The 10,999-nt window shown below is 38.3% G+C and overlaps 3 protein-coding genes across 4 annotated transcripts; 1 reads left to right on the top strand and 2 right to left on the bottom strand.

The window, feature by feature from the left end:
- Positions 1 to 309: 309 nt before the first annotated feature.
- Positions 310 to 1,343, top strand: LOC119066643 (60S ribosomal protein L24). Its single transcript, XM_037169210.1, has 4 exons — positions 310 to 450; positions 581 to 656; positions 826 to 1,073; positions 1,145 to 1,343. Exons 1-4 carry the CDS (start codon positions 446 to 448, stop codon positions 1,281 to 1,283), a joined length of 468 nt encoding a protein of 155 aa, XP_037025105.1. The 5' UTR covers positions 310 to 445; the 3' UTR covers positions 1,284 to 1,343.
- A 1,663-nt stretch (positions 1,344 to 3,006) lies between these two features.
- LOC119066640 (exosome complex component RRP40) lies at positions 3,007 to 3,865 on the bottom strand. The gene has a single exon (XM_037169208.1). It carries the CDS (start codon positions 3,765 to 3,767, stop codon positions 3,048 to 3,050), a length of 720 nt encoding a protein of 239 aa, XP_037025103.1. The 5' UTR covers positions 3,768 to 3,865; the 3' UTR covers positions 3,007 to 3,047.
- Positions 3,866 to 4,544: 679 nt separating this feature from the next.
- Positions 4,545 to 10,199, bottom strand: LOC119066638 (arylsulfatase J). 2 transcript variants are annotated; one of them, XM_037169206.1, is made up of 12 exons: positions 9,611 to 10,199; positions 9,275 to 9,384; positions 9,112 to 9,141; positions 8,908 to 9,037; positions 8,656 to 8,743; positions 6,559 to 6,593; positions 6,153 to 6,284; positions 5,861 to 6,088; positions 5,501 to 5,801; positions 5,137 to 5,430; positions 4,932 to 5,072; positions 4,545 to 4,874 (listed from the first exon to the last, which is right to left on the bottom strand). In XM_037169206.1, exons 1-12 carry the CDS (start codon positions 9,621 to 9,623, stop codon positions 4,730 to 4,732), a joined length of 1,647 nt encoding a protein of 548 aa, XP_037025101.1. In that variant the 5' UTR covers positions 9,624 to 10,199; the 3' UTR covers positions 4,545 to 4,729. The 2 variants fall into 2 exon arrangements, with proteins under 2 accessions (XP_037025101.1, XP_037025100.1); XM_037169205.1 differs by having other exon boundaries at positions 9,275 to 9,387; positions 9,611 to 10,198.
- Positions 10,200 to 10,999: the final 800 nt, after the last annotated feature.

Raw genomic sequence — 10,999 nt, 5'->3', positions numbered from 1 at the left:
AACTAGAGTTACGCAGGTCATGTCAAACAGAATTTTTTTTAAGATGAAATAAATGAAATGAAATGAAATATGTTACAACCGTGACGTTTACAGATTTGCGTTGCCTTCACTATGTTTATTTACCTTGTCGAGAACATACTTACCATTTTCGCAACTTTACCATCATCAGACATTACTTACCATTTATAGCTTATGGGAAAAGTCAATGATTCAGTGAATTCAATTGGCTTTACCAATCTATTACACTAAGGTATTTACTTAGCTCACCGTTCGATACAAGAATATTATCGAACATATGCGCATGTTCGATCTGTGGATCTGTCAAAATACATTTGTGTCTTTTTGACGTTTTACTACATTTTCTGTACAACGCTAGCGCATATTCGAAAATATCGTTGCTCAGCACTGCACATCTGTCTCTTTTTGCTAAGAAATCCGTGACAAGATGAAGTAAGTGAAAATGTTTTCCGAATATTCGTAAAATTCGGCGTCATCTTACATTTTTACCAATCGAAATGATTGAAACAATGTTCCTTGGGTGTGCCGGCAGTGTAATCTAATAAAATTTATTCAATTTCAGGATCGGACTTTGCGCTTTCAGCGGGTACAAAATTTACCCAGGACATGGTAAAACTATGGTCAAAATTGACGGAAAGGTAAGCTTGATTTGGATGTTTGTGACGCATTTTAAAACGTGAAACCTTTGTGGCTAAGTGTGTGTGGCAGCGGAAGTGCTTTTGAACCAGTCACACGGATCAAAACAAATTTCCGATTCGACGTAAACATAACCTCTGCAATCATGTCGTTTTGTTCTCTTTCCGACAGACCTTCACTTTCCTCAACAAGAAATGCGAGCGATCGTATTTGATGAAGCGTAACCCACGTAAAGTAACATGGACTGTTCTTTACCGACGCAAACACAAAAAAGGTATCGAAGAGGAGACCACCCGTAAACGTACACGCCGTACACAGAAATTCCAACGGGCTATTGTCGGCGCTTCCCTCACAGAAATCATGGCTAAGCGAAACATGAAACCAGAAGTTCGTAAGGCACAACGGGAACAGGCCATCAAGTAAGTGTTTCGTCTGCGCAAAGTGGCTTTCGCGGGCTGAACTGATTTTCCATGTGCTTGTCGTTTTTTAGGGCTGCTAAAGATCAAAAGAAAGCAACCAAGGCAGCAAAGAAAACGACCACTGCTCCAACAGCCAAAAAGGCTCAACCGAAACAGAAGGCCGCCAAGAATGTGCAAAAGCCGGCAGCACGAATCGGAGGAAAACGATAAATTCTTTGTTTTTGACACTCGAATTGGGCGAAAATAAAGTTTCTATCAAAGCTTACGAGATTCATGTAAACGTTTTTCCTGCTCCGAGAAAGTCCAGTTCTTGAAGAGTGCCACGGTGGTGATATTATGGAAACCGTGACGGAAATCAGTTAGCTGGAGAATCTGTTGGTTTCGATATCACCAATGTCCCAGTGGAGTGAATTTTCCACGTAATGACTGGCAGTATAGTGATCAAAATTCTAACTGATGTGTCTGTGGAGCAGAGTCCTACGAAGCACGAAAAATATCTAAAATCCGTACCGAAACGAATTACTGGCTACGACTTTGGTGATATTCTAACACGCGTGATGCAACCGGCACAATTTTACCAAATCAATTTAGTGACTCAGTCATTTCTGTTAGAAGAACGTCCATGAGCAAGTGAAAAGACACACACAAGATGGTCACATAAAATCAAGAAAAGGTAAGTTGATCGTTAGAATAACCCGTCAAATTAATGACTGAACATCGGAGTAGTTTTGTAAAACCAGGCTAGACACAAGTCCAAATTTGTAAACAAAATGATCACATTAATCACCTTGTAAGTGACTCGGCAACTGATTTGAAGAGACATTGTTCGTAGGAAATTTGTGTGTTGTTGCGTTGCATCACCGTGGTTTAAGTATAGGGAACGCAGTTAAGACTGAACAGGTCAATTTTGGATTCAACCTGATCAAAGATTTAATTCCTTTTCTACCAGACGTTTCCAACGGGAACATACAGACGTTTTGACTAAAAATCGTGCCACCTTTAATCTATCGTGTACACTGCAAGACATTGGGATTGATTTTGTATGCCCTCTGCAACCACAAAATATTTGGTGAAGAACTTTCGTTCGCTTCGTCCCTCTACTGCCAGATATCACGAAAGATCGTAGCTATTTAACAACTTCAACCCTTGGCACTGAGCCAATTTCTTTGTAAAGTGGACCAACAGACCTTTCCTTCATCTGACGTGTTTACAGTCAATGCTAGAGTCGTGGCTGCTATGCACAAAAAATGTTCGACGTGCCAGGATTAATAGTACCACGTACCCCAAATCGCCGAACGTTCTTGATCAATGTCTAGCAATGATCAAATATTGACGTCGATAATCCTTGTCCCGGGTCCTATGCAATTCTAAATTGAGTCAGAAGTGGCATTGAAGGGCTCATGCTGCCATCTCTTCCTCTGTATTTTGAAAATCTGAAGGATTTTATGTTTGAATAGGAGGATAATACAGGCATGGAGAGTGACAAATGTTATACGATAGAGGTAAGGCTAAATAGCCTCAATACGAACAACACACACTCTACGGATAATAGCGGCAGAGTCAAAATGACCCAAAATTATATCGGCTAAATTTGAAGTTTTTGGACAAAATGATGTATGGACGACTTGTACATTATCAAAAATAAGGGGCACCTTCCATACATCACTTTTCGATTGGACCACAGGTACCACCTGGAACTACTTGCAAAAATCAAGCAAAATTTCGACTCTGCCGCTATTATTCGTAGAGTGTGTGTTGTTCTTATTGAGGCTATTGAGAGAAATGTGTCAGAAGTTAAATAAAAATTTCACGAACACCTTGTCATTCTCCCTTAAATGAGGAGGCTCTACTCTCATCAAAGGAGGTCTATGAAGTCTGATGGGAATTTGATTAATATTTTCTCCAGCGCCATAACAAAAGCGACAACCGTTGATTGATTGACCAATTTATTTCTCTAATGAATCGTACAAACACTCACTTAATTCCCGTAAAATAACCACCGACTCTGTGCACCATCTCTGCAACTTCTTCTTCGGATATGTCTTCGGCTGCTAAAATAGCGTTCGCCACAGCAATGATGTCTCTGGGATTCTTCCCATTTATCCACACTCGACCGTTCATTCCGATAACAATCTCCAACGGAACTTGAATCTCTTTCTGAATAGCTCGAAGCACATTCCCATTTTCGTTCAGCAATCTCCTCACCAGATTTATGCTACAGTTAAACACGAAACCGCCGGTCAGTGCTCCCAGTTTATGCTTTTGACCGTACGAATTCACACAGATCAATTCCGATTCGTAGTCTTTGCTCGCGTTCAACAATTTGGCAAACACTAAATCACCCACATTCACGTCCGGTCGATTCTTTTTCGTTGCACCTTCGAATGCGAGATACGGCAAACAGGCCGGTTCACTAGCACCAATGTCCACCCGATAAATGTCGCCGGCTTTCTGCGTCACCGTTCCAATGACCGTTTCACCGCGACACGGAATGTATCGCTTCTGATAGCTGTCCACCCAGAATGTTTGATTTTTGGTGCGTAAAATCCCCGGCTTACAAGCAATCACTTGATCGTCAACATTTCGAAGTCCCGGACCGAGTATGATGCGTTTGTTCTTGAACAAATCTTTGTTAATGTCAACTGTGTCACCGGGCATTACAACTTCGCCCGGCTTGGTGGTCGTTTCACTCATTATTTTATGCAAGTTTCTGATTTTATTTTGAACGGAAAAATTGTCAACAAACGAAAGCCACGAGAGTTTGTCACGAATGTGTTTTGAAGGTTTTGAATGGCTTGATACTTTGACATATCGAGAAAGTACTACACCAATGATCCACCCGAATGGGCGCAATTTTTTGAATAATTTTCTAGAAATGATATTGCCTTCTATACATGTAAATCACGGTTGCGCATTTTGTGTCCACCAGTCCACCACTGTCTGTTGTACATTTTGTATCTTTTGGTGATTCAACTTTTCCGCTCCGATAGAACTGTTCTGTTAATTGCCAATATGGTCTGCAATCGACAGAGATGAAAGTTGGTGGTTTTTATCCTGTCGAAGAACTGTGGTTCTTGAGTTAGAATTCTCAATAACGAAACGTTTCTTCAATCCGAAGGACTGAAAACCCCTTCGTTCCGAAATGCCGACCTATAGAAAGTTGTTATGGTGATTCCGATAACGTCTTTGTGGTGTTTGGCTTGCAGTGATTTGTTAAATCTGATGAAGTAATAGATTTTGCATCGATCTGTTGAAAATACTTACAATCAAAGATTGAACCTAGTCAATGCTTTCTAAAGGGAGCATTGACCGAGGTGACGCTTACACTGATCATATCCTTTCAATCATCCCAAATACGAAAGTCGTTGCAATGGCGCAACGCTAATTTACATAACTTCGTGCTTGGTGCAATAGGAGTGAACAAAGTGTGTGTAGCTAGTCGGATGGATAATCCGACTAGAACAATCTCGCTGACACGGATAAACGTATTTCGAGCATAGCTCAGAGGTCAACTTTATTCAATTCTTCGCGAAAATAATTTGTGGTTACAAAGTCTTCCTTGAAACGTAAAAAAAATTCGATTGGAGATCATTTTCAGCAACATTCACTAAAAAATTTGGCTATTTGATGGCTGCACAACTTCGCCACAACTATTACTATTCGTAGTCTCCAAAATTTGTCCACACATTGCCCCACCTTCTCGGATCTCCTCTAGGATCAAGATCCAGATTTGCTGGCGGTACGGCTGTAGAGTTGTATTTATTCAGTAGTTGCAGCATTGTATTCAAAATGTTTGGATATCTGCAACGAATCGATTGGGTTCTTGAACCATTTCAACGTAATTTTACACCATCGAACCTTTCAGCTAAATTGAACATTTCACACGGATCTTCTGCGATGTTGAACAGGCAAGGTCTCAGTAATGGCAAGCAGTCATCGGTTCGCTTGTTTTGAAAACCACCTTTCGAACAATTAACGATTGCGTTCTTCCTCATTTCGCTGTTCAACAAATTGAATTCGTCAAATCGTCATCTTAATCGTACAACAACTTCATGGAACTTACATGATCTTCGCCTCGTTAGGTAGTAATCTCATGTCGTTCAATGCTTTGCCAGCTGGACAGTCAGATACTGCTCTCAGATCATAATCTCGAATGTCTCGCGATCCGGCTGGACCATACCAATTATCCCACTTGCCTTGATACGTAGTTCCTTTCATCACTTTCCAGTCTCCTTGAGTAACTGCTGCATTTCCATACAAGTCATCAATGTTGTGCAAAATTTCAGTACGGTCTGATGTGCCATCAGTGGATAGTGCGTTCCAAATGTCAATGCCGTCGATGTTAGACTTCAAGTTACTGGAAAGTAAGAGGTAAGAGCGAGCCTTAATATTTTGTGCGAAATTAAAAAGAAAAAGATTCGCTGTACCTCAGATCACCACCAACAGCCGAAATAATTGTCGGTAGCCAATCTGTTATATGCATTGTTTGATTGGCAATTCGGCTCGTTTTCTCAATTAATGGACTCCAAATCATTGCAGCCCCTCTGATTCCACCTTCCCACAATGTGTTCTTGACACCTCTTAATGGCCAATTCGATGCGGCATTCAAATTGAAACCTTCAGCCGGGCCTCCATTGTCTGTACTGAATATAATTATCGAATTTTGAAGCATATTCTGTTTTCGCAACGCTGTTACAACGGCACCGACAGACTCATCAAGAATGGACACTGAAAACATGTTTCGAAACATTCAAAGTGAAGTCTTCACTCTCACTAATCATTCATACTCATAGCCGCAAATTTGCGCCGATTATAATTGCCAATGTGCGACATCTTTGCAACGGCTTCGTCTGGTGCTGGTAGGGGATTATACGGATTGCCTGAATGTACCGCTGCGTGAGCCATGTATAGGAATAATGGTTTCGATGCATTGTGATTCTGAATGATCTTTACTGATTCCCTAGCTATTATATCAGTCGTATAGGCACCATGAAGATCGTAGGCCACATCTAGACCTATTGTGAAATTGTGATTCATAAAATTTTTGCAAAAAAAAAAGATCAAAATGCGATTTTCTACCCCTTCGAATGTCAAGACCCCAAGATGGTTTCTCATCAGCTGTGTGGTCGAAATAGTCGTGATGGCCTGTCCAGTAACCAACATGCGAATCGAATCCACGAAACAGAGGTGTGTATTCTCTCCTGAAGTGCCCTGTTCCAAAAAATCATTCAAATTTTACAGTCTGGGAAACTGGACTTCATTTTTATCAGTTTTAAGAGACTTCCGATTAGCCGTTCAGAAACGGCTATCGAGGACTCTGACAGAAATTAGCAGTGAGCAAAATGTTTTCTTTTAAGTTTGTGTTCAAAATGTGTGTATCAAACACTAAGCAATAATTCCAGCAAAAGAAGTAACAGATTTAGAAATGGTTTTTGGTTGATATCTTGTCGTGTTTGCCATTTATAAAAGGTTAAATATTACGTACCCAGGTGCCATTTTCCAACGATATGATTCGAGTACCTGAAAGAGAGACGAGTTGTCATTTGAATTGTTGATAGGTCGAAGAGACCAATGAAAGTCCAGAACAGGTATGGTCGATCGGCGAATTCGTCTTAAACGCACTCTCATTTTATGTCAAAATAATATGAAAATGAGTGCGTTTAAGCACGAAAATCAAATTTGTATGTCCTCCGGGCGGACAATAGACCATACCTGTTTTACACTTTCATTGGAAGAGACTGACGCTTAAATAATTGGGCGACACAATTGGTTGACTAAATGATCCTCAATCCACGGTTACCTACGTTACAGTTACCACGGAATTTTACGAAAGAACAAACGAATTCTTGTGAATGCAACGTAGGTAAATGTTGAATGTGCAATACACTTAACGGAGACGTATGTGACCCCTCGGCTTAATCATTTAATGATTCAATTCAACCTCGTTACATAAACTTTCTGTAATGAAATCAAGTTCAACATTTAACAGTTTCATTAACTTTTTTTGTAACTCTCTGAAGTGTCGGTGGTCAAAAATATGAAAATTCAAAAATGCTATAGTGGAACTGACCTTTAACAAGGCAAGACGAACTGAACAGAATCATCGAGAAAGGTTAGATGACGGAAGTCTGTCCATTATCCATTATATTCAACGATTAAGGTATTTCAACATTATAACTGTTGATACTGTAGACCGATGGAACCGACGTAAATAAAATTTGTTTCGAAATACACTGAATTCCAAGGAAATTCGACTGAATTCGAAAAACAAAATAGCGCGCTGTCGCTAATAATACGAATTTCATATAAAGATCGAAGAAACTTCTTTGTCAAAAAATGTAGTGAATTAACGATTGGGTGGCATTTGAGGCTGAGGATATCGGCAATGTTTGTTTGGGTGAAAATGACTCGAAACTGAATTGAAATTTGAAAATAAAATTACTTTGTAACCATGTGTGATCGAGCTGGGACCACTCGATTATCAGTCGAGTGTTCTAGCCATCGCACCACCGTGTCTGACGTGTCATCACCAAAACGGTTTGACTTTTGACTTTGACCAACGCACCTCGAGTGACAGCTCTGCCAAATAGAGTACTATTTGGTATCAAAACTTTTCCAGATTTTTTTACAATTCCAAAATTTGTTTGATGCGCTGTCTAGTTTCAGTACTATATTTAGAGTACCACTCATGCTTAAAGCGCGTTGCTTCGACTAAAATTCAGAAGAGTTACATGAAAATCTTTAAAATCATGTCAGTTGAGTTTCATTGCAGTCGAGATAGAGGAATTGGGATCGCTATAGCCATAACGCATTTTGTGCTATTCAGCTAATAGCGTGGCAGTCTTGCAGAATTCATGTCATTATAATTGTAATTGGCAAAGTCCGTAATAGTGTTAGCCAATAGAGGCTTATAAATCATATGAAAATTCACTAATTATCTGCATAAAGTTAAAGGTCATCTGTTATCAATAAAGACGGTAAAAATAAGACGATGATGTCGTGGATTGCGTTCTCTTATGTAAGCAAATTGTATGTTAAAACGAATTAAGTAAACAATTTTGCATCAAAGGCTAAGTTATACTTTAAACAATAGAAGTAACAGATTTAATCGTTAAAAATGACGGCACGTTTGTTGTTTGTAATAGGATTTTGCTTGCGATAATTTTAATTTTCGCAGGGCTTGGCAAGTACATAATTGTTTGTAGATTTTTATTTTCCCAAGAGGTATGGTAGCCCTTGCCTTCGGCTCCCTCTCGGCAAGATAAAAATCTCCAAACAAGAACGTAATGTACCATTAGAGGGTTTATGCATCGACAACCGTACTTTTCATGTTTCAAGCACTACTTTGATTCGAGGCCCTAATCATAATCACGACATGACTAGGGATAGATTAATAGTAGAGCTTTAGTGTGAATTTTGTTGATCCGAGGCGTAGCCGAGGTCAATAAACATACGGAAACAAGACTTTTCCTTTTTATCCCGAGTTATCCCGTGCTTGAAACATGAAAATTACGGTTTGCGACGCAAGTAAAAGATTTTATACGCAAACGCATCAAGTAATTGAGAAAATTTCTTATCTCACCCCAAGTCCTTCAAATATTCGGGCAAAATTTTCTCATCCAAACTCAATCCTCTTGGTTCAGCCGCATAGAGTACCGTATGTTGCATTCCTAATTTGGTTACATGAAGAGAAAGAAATTACATTTTGTTGCCATCGATTTGAATAACAATTTGTTATGTAAACAAAACCAAAAAATTGTTCCAATTTTGATGTTAGGTAAAACGAAATGAGAGAAATGAAAAACGGCTCAAACTGTATGCATCTCTCCATTACCTGTATGAATCGGATATTTTCCAGTCATCAATGCAGATCGACTCGGAGTGCATATTGGTGTAACATAATAGTTATTCAATATCAAACCAGAATAAGCCAGTGCGTCTAAATTTGGTGTGGGTATTTGCGCCTGCAACCGTATATTAACACCAAAATTTATTGTGTAAATCCGTATTGAAAACATGAAATTAATTTGTCACATACCGAACCATGAAATCCAACATCGTTCCAGCCCTATACGTGACATTGTCACATAAAATTAGAGTAATAAATCGTATCAGTGTACATACAATCACTCATCGTACATAATCTCAAGTAAATTGAATTTGAATTTCTCTATTTTGTTGTTTATTATATTCACTCTTACCAAATCGTCTGCAAGTATAAATATTACGTTTGGTCGTTGAAATTCTTGATCAGCAACGGTTTCAGTTAATTGAATCAATGATTGAACGAAACCAAATGCAAAGATAATTGCTGCTGCAAAGTATTCGATGTATTAGATGCCAAAGTGGGTAATTGAAATTGATATGCAAAGTGGATAAAGTGTTTGCAATTTTTCAGGTTCACAATGTTGTGTGTAAACAACAACAACAACAGTAGCAGTCAACATTGTATTGATGCCAATAATTCAATAAAATTTTATTTATTTAAAAAAATTTATTGTCGTTGTCGTTACTGAACTAAATATAGAAATTTTTACCCAGTTTTGTCATGATTCGATGAGCTTATTGAGAATGTTGTCAACTGTTTATTTTGGTGAACCAACCGATGAATATAATTTCGGATTAATATAAAAATGCACAACCGTTTTGAATTCGGTAATTCGGTAAATTTATTGATGCGGATTCACACTCTTTCGGTACAATTAACACTTTCAGTTAAGGATTTGTTAATCGACGTTTTATTGATTGTACCGAAATGAGATCGTCAACACGCCGATTTTTTTATTTAATTTTTTTGTGAAATTGTAAGATTAACACAATCGCGTATGGTCATTAAACGTTAATTGACTGTTTCAATTCAACGGATATTCAAACAGAAAAAAAAAATTGTAACGAAAATTCACTACGCAGAAACATTATATTCGCCGTGCACGTTTTACTTTGTAACTTTTTTTTCGTTGTTGATAATTCCATTCAATTGATATCGACTTATACGCACGCTGATGGCTGATTGCAGACTAACTGCCTCAGCAATATAACCATTTAAATATTGACACACAAAATTGCTGCATAAATATATCTCCGTACAGTGGGAAATTATTGTTCAAGTGATACGAAAAATGTTAAATACGATCGATATACTTGCCGTACGTTGATAAGACTCTTCTAACCAATGAGGAAATGTCTTGTTTTGTATTTTTTACAAAGTTGAAAGCATTATTGCATATGACCGTTGTGAGGGCCCAGACGGAATAAATTGTTACCGTTTGGATGTTATGGATGGTAATTAGGGCAATATGAGCGGGATAAAAGCGATCAATGAGAATTTTGAAAGATTTGCACTTCGAGTTTCTTTTCGTCCTTTTCAAACAAAATTAACGAAAAAAAGAAATTTGAAGAGAGTCCAGGGATAGTAAAATTCGTACTTCGGAACATCCTACTTCCTCAAAATGTGTGTCTTTCTGTTGAACATATTAGTACAGACTACAACCAAAAATTTAACTTATTCATTTAAGACGCATTTTCGTATATAGATATCGATAAAGCGCTGGTGTCCGCCGTTCTCAAATTGAAAAAATCGAGCTAACAAAAATTTTTTTTTTAAATATTTACATTGAAATTGCTAATAAATTCTATCCAAAAATTTAGTTGTCGACCTTCGGATCGGCTGAAATGGTTGTGTGTAACAAATTAATTTGTTCAGCTGCATAATTGTCGTGGATTGTTACATAATGTGTGGATGAGTGTTACCAGCTGATTCACCAGGGTCCGGTGTCATCAGAGTGGTATAAAATACGAGTCTATTTTCGCTGTGATCAAAGCTCATCGTTTATTTTGTTAGCTTGTAGTCACATAACATAACATGTGTTATAACAACGTTACCGCGACTTCATTGTCGATAGAACTCTTTTATTTAAAGAGGTTTT

The sequence above is a fragment of the Bradysia coprophila genome, chromosome IV (genome assembly GCF_014529535.1).
Source record: "Bradysia coprophila strain Holo2 chromosome IV, BU_Bcop_v1, whole genome shotgun sequence".
In the NCBI taxonomy this organism is placed as follows: Eukaryota; Metazoa; Arthropoda; class Insecta; order Diptera; family Sciaridae; genus Bradysia; species Bradysia coprophila.
Note: the sequence above shows the minus strand (reverse complement) of the source record. Positions and strands in the feature narration are given on the sequence as shown.

Excerpts from the sequence above, each read along its gene's own strand:
- LOC119066643 (XM_037169210.1), top strand. Across the intron at positions 657-825 it reads TGGTCAAAATTGACGGAAAG|ACCTTCACTTTCCTCAACAA; the intron begins GTAAGCTTGATT and ends TCTTTCCGACAG. Across the intron at positions 1,074-1,144 it reads CAACGGGAACAGGCCATCAA|GGCTGCTAAAGATCAAAAGA; the intron begins GTAAGTGTTTCG and ends GTCGTTTTTTAG.
- LOC119066640 (XM_037169208.1), bottom strand. The coding sequence starts at position 3,767 with ATGAGTGAAACGACCACCAAGCCGGGCGAAGTTGTAATGCCCGGTGAC.
- LOC119066638 (XM_037169205.1), bottom strand. Across the intron at positions 6,089-6,152 it reads GGGTCTTGACATTCGAAGGG|GTCTAGATGTGGCCTACGAT; the intron begins GTAGAAAATCGC and ends ATTTCACAATAG. Across the intron at positions 4,875-4,931 it reads ATGTTCAATTTAGCTGAAAG|ATATCCAAACATTTTGAATA; the intron begins GTTCGATGGTGT and ends GATTCGTTGCAG.